At 43.3% G+C, this 17611-nt stretch overlaps 1 protein-coding gene across 1 annotated transcript in view; it reads right to left on the reverse strand.

Moving 5' to 3' along the window:
• Positions 1 to 350: 350 nt before the first annotated feature.
• TOGARAM2 (TOG array regulator of axonemal microtubules 2) overlaps positions 351 to 17611 on the reverse strand; it is a 48300-nt gene continuing 31039 nt past the window's right edge. Inside the window, exons 14-23 of the mRNA XM_051783579.1 lie at positions 16609 to 16741; positions 14847 to 14952; positions 12895 to 13130; positions 11547 to 11702; positions 10265 to 10382; positions 9199 to 9299; positions 7624 to 7828; positions 6247 to 6463; positions 3001 to 3087; positions 351 to 795 (exon numbers count right to left, since the gene is read on the reverse strand). Of these exons, the coding sequence (XP_051639539.1) occupies positions 551 to 795; positions 3001 to 3087; positions 6247 to 6463; positions 7624 to 7828; positions 9199 to 9299; positions 10265 to 10382; positions 11547 to 11702; positions 12895 to 13130; positions 14847 to 14952; positions 16609 to 16741 (1604 nt within the window). The 3' untranslated portion in view covers positions 351 to 550. The remainder of the gene's footprint in view (positions 796 to 3000; positions 3088 to 6246; positions 6464 to 7623; positions 7829 to 9198; positions 9300 to 10264; positions 10383 to 11546; positions 11703 to 12894; positions 13131 to 14846; positions 14953 to 16608; positions 16742 to 17611) is intronic.

Here is a 17611-nt window from a genome sequence, read left to right on the forward strand (position 1 = left end):
TCATTAGAAAACTTTAGACTGTACAGAATCTTTTGGGTACATTGTCCCCCAAGCATGTAAATAAGTGGCACCACTGAAATGCCAAATAACAAATAGCAGCACAAATGACACAAAGAAGACATGTCAAAAGAAGAAGAGGAGAGGCTCAATGAGGAGAGGACATGGTGAGACACTAGCACATACAGTGAGATGCATTTCAATAACCTCACCACATATCCTCTAGGCTACCAGGTCCCGCTGCCTCAATCTCTTCTTTTTTTTTTTTTTTTAAATTATTTTATTATTTTGTTAAATTTAAAAATATAATAAAAATGAAATATATACAATCAAAAATATATAATCAAAATAAAAAAATATACAACCAAAACACATTTATTCCAAACTACATCTAAATATCAAAATACTATGTACATCTGTAGCTATAAAGTCTATAGGATAAGCCCCTTGTTCTTCAGACGTGCAGAATAAAACTATTGCTGCCGCCACGTCCACCTTTGCCTCCACCTGTCCAACTCAGCACTTCGCCAGCTTCCGGGAGCGTACCCAGCCTTCACCTGACATTCCAGCCCAAAATGTTGGAGAGGTTTTTCACCACGTTCTGGGGCTGGCTGGCAGCGTGCTGCCTCAGCTTGGAGCCCATCGCTTCATGCAGGGCCTTTGCAAGCTTGGCGACCACAGTCCTGACGTTGGCGCTTCGGACGGGCGGGACCTTGTTCCCCAGGAAGGACCAGAGCACGGGCAGCGCGTAGCGCTGGACAACTTCAGGGCTCCTGGGATAAACACGTGCCACAAGCACTGCAGGGCAAGAGGGACAAGCTTCTTAACAACCAACCTTCATGCAAACAGGCACCTACCAGCATTTTTGATTCTTGGGAGCCTTTTCTGGCTAAGATCAGCAAGTACAAAGAGCCCGATGACCCAGAAATGGGCAAAGCAGCTGATCACCCACTGAACAGAACAACCAACCCCCCAGGACTAATTTCTCTAAATCAGAGGCTTTGCATCTGTGACAGACTTAGCAAAGTGAATCATATACATTTGTTAAATCATTTCACTGTCTGTTTCTGCATGACAAATGACCGAAATGTCAAATCGCTGTTTATTTCCATTAAGAAGTTGTCTAAATCCACTGTTGAAGATTTTGAAATGCACCTTAGAGAGGTAATTGAAAGATTTCTAATAAAGGGATGATTACTTTTTTGTGACCTTTGATGTAAAATGCCAAAAGTCTAATCTGGCGGTTCCCTTTGCTCAGTGGCACACAGCAAAGGGCAGTATTAGACCACACTTCAGAACTCCAGCCCATAAAAGATGGCTGCTGCTTGACAGTTTTATTAGAAACATCAGTGACTAACTGATGTCTTTGGCAGAATGGTTGAATCTGAGCTTTTCTTTCCCTCATATTCTGTGGCTTCTAATGAACAGCTGTTTCAAACTTCAGGGTGTCTTAGATAATTGCCTAGACCCCATTGCCATGGCATTTGAGCATCTCACAATTTTAATGGCATTTACCCTCACAATGTTAATGGCATTTACTCTCCCAATGTGCACTGAAATAGTGGAATAGAGAAAAAAAAATGTTACACAGGGGGTTGAAATTTAACCAAAAAACAAGCGTTCTCTCACATTCTCTCTGAAGTCTGCTCTCTGCTCATTTTCTGAACTGAACTATATTAAATATGAACAAAAATTTACTACCAATAGGCTCCTTGCATGGCAGATTTTGCTGAGAGATCAAAATCTGAAATGGTCTGAAGACCATTCTTATTTTCTGTTCAGTTGAAATGTTATGCAGTAACCATTTATTATTCTGTGGTGGAAGAATCTTCATTTTCTCTATGCGGTTAATCTAGCAGCAGTCATTCCACTTCTGGTAAGCAGGAAAAGGGTTATGGTACCCAGTTTAAAATGGGAGTTAATTTGAGTTTAAATGCAATTAAAGACATCGGTCACTATGAGACTTCAGAAGAGAAGGAGCTGTTTGTTCCAACTAAATCCCAGAGAGAACATCTGCTCTTTCTAAAGTAGTCCTAATTTATGCTCAAATACTTCATTTGAAAAAAGAGATTTAAATAACTGCAAAACTAAATTCTCCATTTCTGGAGATTTACTTTATTCAAATTATCTTTAAAGGCCCTTTTACATTTGCTATGGCTGAACATGCCCTTTTGAGATTCCTAATGAAGAAGCAAAGTGTTTTAAACCTTGCATTAAAAGATGCCGGCATAATTAGCAGTGGATTTAGCCGTAATTAAAGCAAAGCTATAAATAGTCTTCTCTAGTATATATTGAGACTATCGCTTTTCCATTCCTTGGCTGTTGCTGACGTAGCAAGCTACAAATATAAATCAATTATCAGCTGCATTTGTAGCATGTCGGACAGTGCTGATATAGAAACAGGCTGCTTGCACATCCTGAAATGCTCAGAGTCCAATGCTATTTTTGCAATACAGGCAGAGAGGCTCAGCACTCTGCTTCTACCCCCAAATCCTACCTTGCACAAAATCCTTGCCTTGTAATATGTGTGTTGAGTTTTAAGCTACCAAGCACTGCAGGGTTCAGCCTCAAAAGTTTCCAAGAGGAAAACAAGAATTCTGTGAGGACAGATCCCCAGAAACACCATGTGCCACCATTTTTCCTAAAGGATGGTTGTTTGCTTTAGAAAAGGTTGCTCTCACAGACCTCCCTGACCTTTACTGTACTGTCCTTCCAAGGGAGGAGCCATCTAGGGTATTTTTAGCCCCCTTCTTTCCTGAAGGAGGGTCCTGAGATGCCCCAGTGAGGGCTCAGCCCTGAGCCTGAGCACTGCTCTCATCTCACACAGCCTCTGTAGCAGCCAGGCAAAAAACTGCCAAATACACCTCTTATGTGTATTTTGCAGGAGGGACAAGCTCAGATTTTGATGAGCTACTGTACTGTCTATTCACAGGCAATCCCTCTGAATATTTCCTCTGGAGACTTCTTGGCTTAGAAGTGGATATTAGCTGAAGCAGGCGATACCTGAGAGACGTTCGGTGACATCCAGCAGAGCTTGGCCACTCAGTTGACTCATTCGGTTGCTAAACTCTTTCAGCACCGATACTTTATCTGAAAGAGAAACATTTATTTCTGCTCATTCTTTTGAGGACATACGAGAAAGGAGGGTGGGGAGGGAAAGAGCAGAGACAACTGAATTTTGTAAAATAAAGTAAGTTTCTGCCAGTTTCCGAGTCCTTTTCTTCTTTCCTTCTTACTTGAGAGGATTTTAAATTCAAAAAGAAAAGCTCTCATTTCACATTTGTAAATCCAAAGTGGTCTGCTGTACCAGGAGCTGTGTTAAACATTTCATATCAGGGACCTCAAAATTCAAATCACATGTAAGTAAGTGACAAGGTTTTGCATGCCAGAGCTTTGCAGAAGTGATGTCCTCCCTTCCCTAAGGAAAAGGGTGAGATGGCTCAAAAGTTCACACATCCATTCCCACTTTAAAGATTAGCTGTTTTGAAATCTTCAAGTTACCTGTTGGGATCTATGGACAAGACTCCAAGTTAATTTTACAAGAGAACTTACTGCTCATTGCCATCCACTACTGGGGGCTCCTGTTCATCTGTGAAATCAGATCTTGGTAGAGAGATTGGAAAATGAACTGACTTCCCAGTACTTGACTGTCATATGTATTTTGTTTTTCCTATGCTGTCTGTTGTTGATATGAGGGTCTTGTTTGAATTTATAAACTGTTGCCTGACTTGGTCTGCAAGCCTGCAGTCCTACCACTCCAATAAGCCAAGCAAAGCTTTTCTTGGAGACAGAATGTGCGTGGGATGCACTGCGATACCTCATGTCACTGTGTCGATGCCGTGTCACCAGGAGTGACAAAGCAGGCAACCTACTTCTTTGTGAACCACAACAGAGGTAAATCCCAAAGTGGTTTTCAGTAGCAGTGTATTATTAAGAGCTCCTCTTTTGCATGTGATAACAAAAAGGAAGTCCCTAATGATCTTCTTGCAAGCATGCAGTAAAGAACTAATCCTGCTACCCTAATTAAGCTTCTGCTTTGGTAAATACACTCTTCTCATTCACCTTTTTAAACAGACACTTCACTTTTTGTCTCACGCTCCTGCAGTATTGGCAGCCATTGTTTCACCTTTGCTGTTCCTCCCCTGAGAGTTACCTTGCAGCTGCTGCTTGGGAAGAAAAACTACCCCGAGATCTGGAGATCCTGAAGGAGTACAAACTGTTAATTAAGCATTAATATTGGTATCTACATGGATTATCAGGGGAACACTCAGGGCTTGGGCGTGTCTGCTTGGTTCTTAGGAATCCAAGTGTGTAGCCACTATTCACCTTCCATTTCAAGGTTTTCAAGTGCCCCGTGCATTTTGAAACAATAAAGCTCAAGTCAATAACACAATTTACCCAACTGCTACTTCAGCGGCCTTGAGAGACCTGAAGACAGAGGAGCTTTAATGGCCATTAGAGAAAACGAGGTGGCAGGCAGCTCAGTTCTTATGAACTCAGCTCTAACTCTCTGCTCTGCATATTAGCTAAACCTGTCGGCCGCAGGACAGGTGGCCCAGCATTTGCAATAGGAGTAAAAGAAGAATCTACTTCTCCGTGCCCTCATTTTCGCTGCAGACACCTCTCTGCTACCTCAACACCTACAGGGGAAATTTCCCTTCCCCTTTTGCAGAGGGCTGGTTGCTCCGGGAGCTATGTGGGCTGCTGGACTGACTCCATGTCTTGACATCAGGCAGTGGCCATCTGATAGGCATTTCTTTCAAGACAAAGGACGGGGCAGGACAGATGAGGAAGTCTCACCCAAAACTCAGCATCTGAGGCTCAGAGCCTCAGAGCAATAGCTGGGCTTTTAGTTGTGAAGCTCAGTGGAGTAATGGGGCAGGACCGTGTGCTTTGCTCACTTACCCTAAGATAGGAGTGTTGCACAATCCTTTAGAGTTTGGGAGGTTTCTTGTCATTTGGCACTTGTGTTTAATTTGTAAAGGTAGCCAGTTTTAAAGTACATGGGGAGATTTCTCTCACGCTTTTTTTCAGTAGAGACTTCCTTCCCCCACTAAAGCCCTAGGCGATGAATTTTGAAATATTTGTGATTCAGTTGCTTGTTTGAATTCTTGCAAACTTCCATAAAAATGTGCAGAACTGAAAAAAAATACATTCCACCTTGTTTGCTTGAACCTGTCCCTGGGTAAAGTCATTGTGATGAGAGACAGATGTGCATTGCTCCTGTTCTGATATCTACCACCATGGAAAATTTATAGTGATCTCAGTATTGGTGAGAGAGGAATGACAGAAAGCTCCATACAAAACCGTGAAGGGATTTGTTTGCCACATCCTCTGTTAGCAGGATTCTGCAGCTTTTTCCAAGACTTCTCCCGTGCACCACAAAAAAATGGATAAGGGCCAAGAGCAGTACAGGTCTCACACCCTTCTCCCCACTTCATGAACAGAAATAACCCTACACTTGGGACACAGAAAGGCAGTGAGTCAGCAAATTCAATGAGTTTGCAAAGCAGCCGATGTGTAGAAAGTTGGTAACTCCCCTTTAAGGCCTGCCTCTTCAACACTAAATTTTTCAGACATATTCACCCAGTGCTGCATTTTCACAGCTGACATAAATCTGTGTGGCGAAGGAATTTACAGCAGACCTTGGCTATGTAGTTATTTGCTGTAGTGATCTTGCCCCATGCAGAACAATGTGTGGAACAAGCCATCATTTACAGCTGGATTTATACCTGTTTGTTCTAAAGAAATGAATTCGGCAAATCATAAATTCATTTTGAAAAAAGAAGAAAAAGAAGAAAGGTGAAAAATAGACAGGACCAGCTAATGCCTATAATGTAGAGCCTTCCAGGAGGCTGCTCTGCAGAAGCTCTGATGGGCCAGTGTACTTTCATGCCAACAGCAAAGCAATTCATTTAGGAAGTCAAACTGGGCTCAAGCAAGCTCCAAAAATCCCTTTGTCCCTGAATTCTAGCAAAGTTGTAGTCCAGGATTTATTGTTCAGCTCCTTCTGTACCAAAGCACACAAGCAGCACAGAGCCAAAGGCTCCTGGGACTTTGGGGAAATGCTGATACACATTCAAGCCTATTTGGGGATCGGTGCATAAGGACTGCAGCACCACTGCTTTGGGTGGATACCAGCTGGATATTTCCACAGACAACAAGAGCTGTGTGCAGAGTCAGCGTTCATTTCAACCTGAGAGGGAGAAGCCACAGCTGAAGACAGTCAAAGTCAGAGGTCAGCCTTACCTAAGTGAGCAATGGATGCTTCCAGTGCTTTCACAGCTGCACCATAAATCCCCAAGTGCTTTGAGTTCAGATTGTTGGTGATTGCTTCCACCAGACGGATCAGCACTGGGTTTAAGGCATCTCTGAGCATGGCTATCATCAAAGCCAGCGCCTCCAGCGCCTGCTGCTTCACTTTCTTGTTGTAATCGCAAATCCTCAGGACAAAATAATCAAAAATCTGTAAAGAAAACAAAAGACATGAAAGCTGTAGTAAAGTCTCTTTGTTTCAAGAAGGGGTGTAGAAATGAGTACTCAGCAACGTAAAAGATGAAAGTAATCCTTTCTGTCAGGTCAGTGCTTGCTGTTTTCCTGTGGGCTACTCACTGGAATGGTTGAGCAACCTCATGCTGGTTGAAGGATTTTCATATGTTTTTAAGAGGTTTGGGTGGGGACAGAATAGTTCCTATGATGTTTCTCTTCACCTATAAATCATTAAATTAATCCCATTTGATTAATGAAAAACAATATCCTTGGTATAGAAGTATGAAACCATTTTTCCATACAGTTGCCTCGAGTACTGAGGGTAATTTTGATTTTGGCAAAACTGTGGCTGGCTGAGATACAACACACGTTTTGTTTTATCTGTTTCAGAGCCTGTGTCTGGAGAAGTGCAGGGCTCTGATCAACTCTTCAGGATCCAGACCATTTGTCTAACTAACAGGTAGACTTCTGAAGTTTAATGTGCTGTGCAGCTCTCCTTAGAGCAGGTGCAGTCCCTTTACAGCCACATTATCAGGCACCATTTTCTGGAAAAGGTGAAAAAGCAGCTACTGGGAGGAGAAGGAAGAGAGGTTCTGTCTTTAGCTATTTTCGTCCTCTTTCCAAAGAGAAAAAATGCGCCCCAGGAAGGATAAGAACAGCCTTTCCCAAGAAGAAAAAGGACGAGGACAGGAACAAGTAGGCAGAGCTGTGCCTGTGCAAGACAAGACAGAGTTCACAGGAGCATCCTTTTCAAAAAAAAATTTTTTTAAACCAACCCAACCTGACACTTCTCTTTACCATCCCACTCCATTTTTGTCTAGAGAGTAATTGCCATGTTTTCAGTGGCTGGATTTCCTTTACTGAACCCAACTGGGAGTAGGAGACAGCAGAAGCTACAGCAACAGTAAATTCTGTCATCATCTCAGGAACAGCACCAATAGGCACCTGTCAGAGAAATACATCTGGACTGAAATTACTTGTCCTGAAGCCTGGAGCTGAATTAAATTATTTTGGGTAAGAGGGACTAGCCTGTCTCAAACAACCAGGATGTAGCACCAAGACACACTGAATTAACTTCAGTGCTACAGGCTTGGGAAAGGAGCTAAAGCAAATTAGCAGTGGAGATACCCCACATACCTGGACAATGTTATTGGAGATGAGCCTGGGGCTGCTTTTGCAGAGATCTAGGAGGAGTGCCACTCCCTCCATTCGTATCTGAAACTCTTTGGCAGTCAGGAGATCATAAAGCTTCTGGAGCAGCTCTGTTTCTTCTACAGTTGGAAGTAACATAAGATGAACTTTTGAACGGTGTAAGAAGGGTACATCAGAAGTAGACTCCAAACTGGAAAATAAAAACAAGACCTGTTGGTGATAACATCTTTCCTCCTTAAGAGGAAAACCTATTGAAGAAGCTTCCTTATTATGTGATTTCAGCTAGATCCTGACCTGAAAAACAACTTAAATCTCATGACAATAATTATAGGAGACAATCTGCAAGTAACATCCTTGCTAGTGCTTACTCAGGAAAACCAAGGAGGAGATGCATCTCATTTATCTTCAGATGTCTACCCAAGTACACATCTAGCATTGCTTTGTGGGGAAAGATAGACACTACTTCAAAGTTTAAATGCTTCATCATATGGGAGGTGTCTGTATTATAATCAGGATATTAATTACTCTGGAGAAGTCTCTCTGCACTAGGGTATGGCAATCTGGAAAAATAACTCAGATGCATCTAAACAGATGAATAGGGGCATATCTGAAGGATCCAGAAAATCAGTAACAGAGACAAAACCAGAAGCCAGGCATCCCATCACTATACTCACATTATTGCTTCCCTAGAGACTGGATCTACAGCTTAACAAACCCACTGGGAACAATTCTCTTGGATCAACCTGTCTCTTCCATGGAATGAATGACTAACTATGCTAGTGAGGCATGTGGTCATCTTTCTACCACTGCTGAGCATAACATAAATAAATCCCCTCTGTTATCAGAGGAGAATGGGTACAAGTAGCTCTCCCACTGGCATGAGGAGACAGCAAGGACCAAATTCCTGTCTTGAATGCTGATTGTAGCACAGCAGAGGGGGAAGAAAAACAACATTCTCTTCAACAACCAAACAGCAGGAATTACATGACTATCTAGAGAAAAACTCCATGTTGAGAAATCTGTCGACCAGAACTGCTCAGAAATTGAGTTGCTACTTACTACTCAAACTTGGTACTGTTTGAGGGTGAGAAAACCAAGATTCCAGGCCAAACCACGATTCCAGGCCAAACCACATGCATGGGAAGTGCTATTTTTGGGAATGGCATCTTGGTTCTAGACTGGGACTTCTCATCAAACCACTCATCTAAAAAAGACTCCACTCAGATAAAAAACTCCCATGATTCAAATTACTTGTCCCAAGTCAGGCAGCAGAGACATGACCCTCTCACAGCCTCCACAACACTGCTCTCATCACCACTGCATGGGATCTTCTGAGCTGCAACCAGAGGATTGAATTTGTCTCTTTGAATTTTTGTGGAAAACCCTTCCAAAGAGTTGTGTTCAGCGTAAGGCAGAACTAGACATTTTTTATCATAGAAGATTTGTAGGGAAAGGCAACAATCTCGGGCACAGGGCATCTCCACCAGAAAGATTTTCCTGAGGAAGAGACATGTAAAGCTTGTCATATGCTTTGTCAGATCTATCAGAAGTGCTCAGTACCCTCCACAAGAAGGCATTCTAGCCTGGGGCATCAAGCCATTGTTCCTCCTCTTCCTGGGGTTCTCAACTGGTGGAGGCTCACCTTCATGGTCTTCTATCCCCTACAGAGACATATAAAAAACTGTGAGTCTTTATAAGATAAAATAAGAAATTACTTGTTTAAAACACAAGTTGTAACCAGGATCACTGCTACCAGGAAAGGCTTAGGAAAATATTTCCTAACTTACAGAAGGAGACAGGCTAGAGATTCAGTGATGCCAACTATTTGTTTTCAGTAACCCAAGGTAGGTTATAGGCGCTACCATAATGAGCAGCAGTATAAAATCCTGAATTCATTAGTCTTGAGCATAAATGGGAATAATGCAAACTGGTAGGGAACAAGAGTTCTTAAAGGGAACAGCAGAAAACTTTGGACTCTCTGAAGGCTGGCCCCTTGTGTTGGGAGTTGATTTGGTTCACACTCACTCTCCCTATTCCTGCACAAAGGGACATTCCTTTCCAGAATGTGAATGTAAGTGAAAAGGAACAAAAAAAAAAAAAACAAAAACCAAACATGATTTTCCACTGGATGCTGCTGAATTCACCAAGCTTCTTCCAGCTCCACAGGGCATGACAGCAGGGCAGTATTCCCAGAAGACAGACAATAATTGTAGTAATTATGATTGCCTTGTGCATCTTTTGTGTGTTTGGAAATTTTCTTGGCACTACTACTTCCTTCATCTTTTGCAAAGACTCTATTATCTTCAGAAGCACTATTCTCCCTTAATTGCTTTACTGGGGGCAAGGGAGGGACAAGGGGGGTGTTATGCTGAAATGTAAACATATTTTCTCCTATTTCCCTTTCCTGTTTGTGGCTGATTTTCAAAATATTCAAAGCCCCACTGTATTTCTAATAATATTTGTTCCTTTGTTGTCTGTAGATAAACAGGCTGAGGATCAACAGTTCATTCCCAGGAGCAAAATGATTCAGCAGAAGAGGAATGAGATAAACAAAGATTATCATCTGATCTCATATTAGCAATCTCAATACTTGCATGAAGGAGACATTTCTCCTGCCAGCACTTACTTTATTCTTAATTCTTGCCAGAATATCTTTCAAGTCACGTGTGGAAACAGATTGTTCCAAAAGCCTATTAAATTTTTGATGACTCATCAACATATGCAGCATCTTCCATCCATAATACCTAACACAGGAGAGAGGGAAATTCATAGAGACTATTACTGTCTTTTCTCTCTTGTGAATAAACAAAGGAAAAGTATTAACAGAATAAGTTGGTACTTTAAACTCATCTGGTGCAATACTTCTATGAGAAGGCATTACCTATTCAGCAGAGATATTTACCTCCTCATGTCAATTCATGGTGCTGTCAGATGAACACAAGAGGCAAGAGGAGAACATGGGGCAACAGAAAAATACAATTTCACTCTGAAATTGTGGATATGCTTTTGTAGGATTGAAGGATCCCAGGGGACAAGCAAAGCACATCTGCTTTGTTGTCAGAGCTTATTAGCAGTGTCTTGCTGCCATTGCACAATAATTTACCTTTCTTTAACTGGCAGACAAGCCAGGACAAATCACCTCATGCTTATATTGATTATTCTATACTTTATATATGCATATGGGCAGTTAGTTGCTCGTGTGTTCTTGGCATCTATTAATGGGATTTTAATCATCGAAATAAGGGGCTTTTGGTGGTTTGGTTTGATTTTGCTACTAGGAAACTATAGCTGTCTTCAAGAAGAAATCTGGAGGTTGTTCAGCCACAGACAAAACCATTATACAAATCTGCAAAACATTTAAAAGACCAAATACATTGGCTAAAGACACCTGGAATTTTTCAAGGACAGTCTTAACTTTATGAAAAATAAATGCTTGGGATCCTTCGGTGATGAACAGTGGCCAACATTTCAGCTTTGAATTACACACAAGACCAAACAAAATTCTTTGACTGATTAATCTGAGCTGTTTTGATCTCAATAAAGAATCGTTCAAGTCACAGGAATTTGGCAGTGGTCCTTGCTGGGCAACCTCATGTTACCCAGTACAGTCATTTCCCCAGACAACCCAGGGAAGTGGTCACAGCAACAAGCCTGTCTGAGTTCAAGAAGCATTTGGACAATGCTCTCAGGCACGTGGTGTGATTCTTGGGGTGTCCTGTGCAGGGCTAGGAGTTGGACACAATGATCCTGATGGGTCCCTTCCAACTCAGCATATTCTATGATTCTATGAACTTATCCACACAGCAAAGTAACTTAATATTTACTTTACCTTCCACTCTTTTGTGGTTTTACCCTTTACAGCCAGACATCAGTTTCCATATTTTAGGAGATGAAATGAAGATCATTACCGTGTGTCCTTGTGACAGTCCTGAGCAAGCTTCACCGCCAGGCGCACCAGCTTCTCGGCCCTGACGGGTGTGGCTGCCAGTTTCTTGGCTCCAATCTTCTCCATCACTGTCAGCAGGTGTTTGGCTGCACACTTCCGCACCAGGACATGGCGATGCCTGGAAATGAGAGCAAACACCGGGGCAGAGGGAAAAGGAGAGCCAGAAACACATGCCTTGGTCATAGCAGGCTCCCTGTCATCCCTGGGAGAAGGAGGCCTGTGTTCTCACTGCAATTTTAGTCACCTGTAGATTCTGTCCTCAGACAAACACAAAGTTGGCATTGTACCAAAGGACAGCCTGCCTGGAAGAGGGAAGAATTCAGTCTCCCTGGACCCAATTTCTTTACCAACATTAACTCGGAGAAAGAGGGAAATGAAAGACAATTCATGCTGACCCATCAGAGGGGACCCACTACACAGACAGAGCTGCAGTAGGACTGAGGCTTATTCCACCATTTACCTCCAAATCTGCAAACTCTTGGAGTGGGGGGAAAAAACACTGTAGGGCGTGAAGCTGCAGAATATCCAGCAATGCAGCCAATTCGTTCTGTGAGGCTTGGCAAGAGATAAGTTTGAAAGTTTTACCCTTTTCCAAAGCTGAGGAAAGGGTGGCAGTCATTTTAGCCAGGTTGTCCTGTTCTAGATGGTGCCTATTGGAAACTAGCAGGCACAGTGCCAATACTTTAAGGCAGCATTGGTTCAGCTATCCCATGGGAGTCAGCCTGTGAAGGCGCCTTTAAAGTGATTCACCATCTCAAGTCTAACATGAAGCATCCATTTGAATAGAAAGTAGAGCTCTAAGGACAGGACAATCATACAAGGCTCCTCTTGGCAGGAGCTACGCCTGCCGTGCAGGCTGTGCCACACCCAGAACGTCCTCCCCTGTGTACTCCATGTCCCAGCAATTACCCTCCTTATTTCTCGAGTTAATGGCATAATGATGATGCATGGTTTTTCCCAGCACCTCTGTGGTTAGTTGTGAAATATCAAAGGGCGCTCACTGCTGGAATTGAAATTGTCCCTCTTCCCACAAAACCACAAGGCTCTATCCCTAGCCTTTGCAGGGACTTTCACTTCTCCACCATTCACCACGTCTAAAAAATGCTGACAGAATGTGAGAACAAATAGGCTGTTGAGAAGTAGGAGACAAGAGGAAGGAAATGAGGTTGATCAGAGGATCTAGTCATCAAGTACACAGAAGATACAGAATAAAGGACCCTTCCCTCCCATCATTTCCCTTCTTTCTCTCATCCCTTACCCCACCCACACAATATAAGGTGAAAGATATAATTTGGAAAAGATCAACATACTGGACTCCGCTGTCCATGAGAGCAGTCATTGCTCGTGAAGGAGTCACATTCTCCACCATGACACCCAGGGTCTGACTGGCTGCTTTCTGAATGAACTCTGGGGAGTTCCAAACCATCTGGAGCAAGACCTGAGCAACCTCATCCACCTCAGAGTCCATGTCCTTCTTCAAGGTCACAAAGAGCTCTCCAAGAGCAACGATTGCAGAGTGAGACACCTTCGAGCGGAGGCTGGTCACCTGGGGAAGTCATGAGGGGAAACAATAATCACACTGTAAAGAAAATCAGTTCCCCTAGACAAAAGTCACAGAGAACTACAAGACTTCTCACTGTGTCCAGGGGAAGATAAAAGCACAGTAAGAGCAGAAAACCACAAGCACAGAAAGGCACTTACTCTGGTGCCAACTTCTTCTCTGGCCTCAGGCCCATTTACTGCAAGCCTATAAAATATTGTTACACCTAAACAAAGTGTGCTATTAAACTCATGGTGTACACTGCTTTGATTTTAGGCCCTTTTATTATAAAAACAAACAAATGAAAGCAAGGGCTGATTTCAAACCATAAAAGCACAATTCATAAAGACACGATAAAAAAAAAGTAGGACTTTTCTCCTGTTCAAAAAAGCAACACCAGCATCTTAAGCACTCAACAGGAAACAGAAGGCACAGGCTCAAGTCTGCAGAATAATTTGCTGCAGGGACTTGAGTGCATCTACGGCTCTTTCTACTCAGGAGAAGCCTAGCTGTTGGCCTCAGGGCACTCATGGTTCCTGGAGATCTCATGCAATTACAGCTGCCATCAGTGGGGTTTCACAGCTTTCAGTGCTGCTCCATTAGAACCTGGAGTAATCCCTGCTTCCAAAAGGCTCTCCCACAAGGTTAAGGAAGCAGCATCTGAGAGTCACGTGCTTCATTTTGAAAGACACTTTGAAGGACAGACCAGTGATTCTTTCTCCCACACTTAGCTGTGCCTCCTAATAAAAATTAACAACAAAGTGCTAGAAGTGCTTGTGAGAGAAAAATCTGGAACTGGAGTGAAATGAAAGCTGAAAGATGTCTCTGCATATGAGTGTGTAGAACAGAGAGGATGAAATTTCCTCCGAAATATAAAAGTGATATAAAAATCAGATGAGCTAAGCTAAAAGGGCTTCTACTCCTAACACTGATGATCTCAGAGTGGGAGAATCCCAGTCCTACATATCTAAACAGACAGGTTTGAAGAGTCCAACAACACAAGGGGCATTCAAGCCTCCAACATCATTAAATATTGGAGAGAAGGACTGAATTTCACTGATATGAGCGAAGTCCTACTATCTTCTGCAAGCAAAGGAAAATTTTATCTATTTGGAAATTGTGTAGCAGCTGGTTCAGGCCACAGAAGTGCCAAGTTGGAAATAGAGCCGCAGATGGTATTAGGGAACTTAGGTTGAGACCTCTCTGCTAACTGAGAGATGATGTAGTGAAGACATGTACAACTGCCCTGCAAATCCCACAGCTGGGCCACTGTGCAAATGAAAAGGGCAAAATACATAAAAGCACACAGAAAGGAAGAAGAAGCCATCAGCAGGATACACTGGAAAATAAAGACCTGCAGTCAATCCCTCAGGATGCTGCGGAGGAAGAGAACGTGGGAGAAAGATGAGAGGGAAAAGCTTCAGTGTTTAATTGCAGCTTGGGCAGAGATTTGGGGTGTGGCAAATAACCTAATTAGTGTCTCAGTTTCTGCATTTGTATATTGCATTATAATGGCACCTAGCTCAAAGAGGAGAGCGTCAGATACCCTACATACCACTAAATATAGATATATGTACAGACAGATCAATTGTGACAGCAACTAGAAAAATAAGGTCTAAAAATAGTAATGAAGGGAGACACGGAGCACACATGTAGATGAACAAGCACATATCCACTCTACATACCATGTATGTGGGACAAAATTCAGCACAGTGTTCTTACCTCTTTGGTGACTGCCAAGGAAACCTCACGAAGTCTACAAAGAAGGACTTTTGAATGGGAGATAGCCAGGCATTTGATGCTGAGGAGTCCCTTCTCCTTCAGCTCCCTGAAAAGCAATAACCAAAAAGATTGATTTTTCTCTCCACCCAAGAAATGGGCTGCATCCTCTGAAATGACCAGGGTTATGGCTCAAACAAAGGGAGGTGCTTTTCATACAGCTCTTAATTAAATCATGGAACTCGTTGCCACAGGATGCTGTGGTTGTCAAAAGCATTCACAAATCCAAAAGGCAAATAGATGGATTTCAGATTGGATGGATTAATTTGTGGTGATTTAACAAGACAGCCTTTCTGAAATCTCTGGCACATGAAGTCCCTACGTCACTGCTTCCTAGAAGCTGTGAGACCATGCCATGCTTCTGTTCCTTGCACCTTCCCTGTACCTGTCCCTGAGACACAATCCTGTCAGTGTGTTACTGGGGTATTTTCCTTCTTTGCCATCCCCAGCAAAGTTCAAGAGTGAGAGTTTACACTGCCTCTCCATAGCTGAATTTCCACTCTGCAATCTAGTCCTGTTTGTCCCCCAATCCACCCCACCCCACACACTCCCCATAAAGCAGCAGTATGTCCTAAAAGATTTCACACCCGGGCAAGAACAGCAGAAATGCTGGATTTTCCAGAAAATCCCTACTTAAAATAGCACCCACAACAGCAACATATTATTTAAAAGGTGCAAAAACTTGCCTCTATCAGCACTTGCTTTGTGCAGGACCTAAGCTACAGGAAGGTACATGACCCAGCCATCGGGGTCGCAGCACAGGACTCGAGACTCATCCCATGGGGGTCCCTGAGTGTAACCCAGATCCCCCACACCTGCAGCAGCTCTCTGCATCTCACAGGGCACCAAACAGAAATGGGAGAGGGACAAAACAAAACAGTTGCACTAGGAGATGCATCACGGAAGATTTTTCACAGTAATCCTGGTGTGAATGGAGTCCTAGTGAGCAGACGCTAAGCCAGAAATCTAAAAGACAACCAGTATCACATGAAACTTTTAAGTCATCACTGCTGGGCCTCTACAGGTCTACTCCTGTCTGCGTGTAACGGCAGGACACACTGTGACTATTGACAAGACATCTCAGGCCCACATTAAGCAGTGAGAAGTAAAAAATTGAATTCTAAAAGTGCAAGATTCCTAAAGATGTTTTTTTCTTTTTCCTTGTCTTCCTTGTCTTTCCTTGAGCCCTTCAGGAGAAATGATAGGCTGAGCAATCCTGCACCACAACTCAGTCCACTCCTCAGAAATAGGAACTCCCTGTAGGTGTGTCTGGGACATGCAGGAGATCATAGGGAGACCCTGTCTTCTGCCACTGCTGCCAGCAGCAGGACCAGAGACAAATCCTTAGTCTCACCTGGGCCAGTGACCTGAGGCACCCAAATCTCTAAACTCAAGACTTCTTCCATCCTGCTTCTGGCTTCAGCCAGCAGATCATCTTGTTCTGCAGCTTTCCCTCTTCCCTACAGATTGCACTTGCAGCTACATGGAGCAGAGAGCAAAACTAGGAAATAGCCTGGACCTGCTGCAGACCAAGGCCAATAAAAGGCTACTCTCAAGTCTCTATACTCTGACTGCTCTGGAGTGGTTTCACTAGTCAGTCCCCTTTGGACCTCTGGGCTGCCTGGGCTCTGAGGCACTAGAAAAATACACTTCTAACCTGCCTTTACTCTGAGAGGGAGAAAAAGGGAACAGGGGACTTTCTTACCAGTTGTCGCTGCTGAGCCATGCGAGTGCACTGAGCAACAGCTGCTGAGGGTCAGAAGAGGGTCTGCCTTTCTGGGCATTCCCACATCCTGGCTCCTCTCTGCGCTCCAGACCAATGGCCATCTGTGAGTTCACTATGAGGAGGTCAGACATGAGCATTACATACCCCAGCAAGACATCCCTCCACAGAGCAGGCAGCAACCCAGTCTCCCAGCCAAGATTACATATGGATGAAAACTGGCACTGCTTCAGAGAATTCACTGCTGTCTGGCTCACTGCTTTCCCCAGCATCCAATGCTCTCCCAGCCACCCCCAGCTGGGCACCATCTCCTTGTGTAAACCTGAAAATTGCACACATGGTGCCAGCTCCCAGGTCCATATAGGTGCCACAGCCAGCTGCAGGCTCATAGTGCCACAGGGCTCACACTCACTGGGAGATAGTGCTGCCCAGCAGGACACGTTACCCCAGGAGTAAGCTCCTCAGGTGGGCATGTGCCTCTCTTGTCTCATCTCTGTAATGTCCCATCTCTGTAACTTTCTGAGGAAAGACCTCCAGCTGCCTCCTGTGAGCACCAAGCCTGAGCAACTGAGTCCTGCTGGGCTCGGGTGAATCCCCAAGGAGCAACCACCATGGAATAGTGATACCTGATCCTCTAAATCTGACAGTGTCTCTGTTTCCATTTACTTCAAATATTATAGACAGCAGGCAGCTGAGGGCACGTACAGTTTAGCATACTATTGGGAAAGTAGTAGTTTATGGATTTTGTTATTTTCCAAGCATTATGAATATTTACTATTTCAGAGGTACCCACTGGCTGTATTTCAGAGATGCTGAGGTGAAATTTATTTGTCATCAAATGTACTTGTTTGCAAACTCTACAACGTCTAAGCTTTCTCTTGTGGAAAAATGCAATTTCTAGTCTAGATAGTTGTGATAAAAAAGCCTTCCAAATGCGAACTGAGAATAAAAATATGTAAATATAGATGCAAATTGTTGGCAAACA

This window comes from Manacus candei, unplaced genomic scaffold, assembly GCF_025592945.1.
Source record: "Manacus candei isolate 608988 ecotype Guabito, Panama unplaced genomic scaffold, ASM2559294v1 h1tg000017l, whole genome shotgun sequence".
Classification (NCBI taxonomy): domain Eukaryota; kingdom Metazoa; phylum Chordata; class Aves; order Passeriformes; family Pipridae; genus Manacus; species Manacus candei.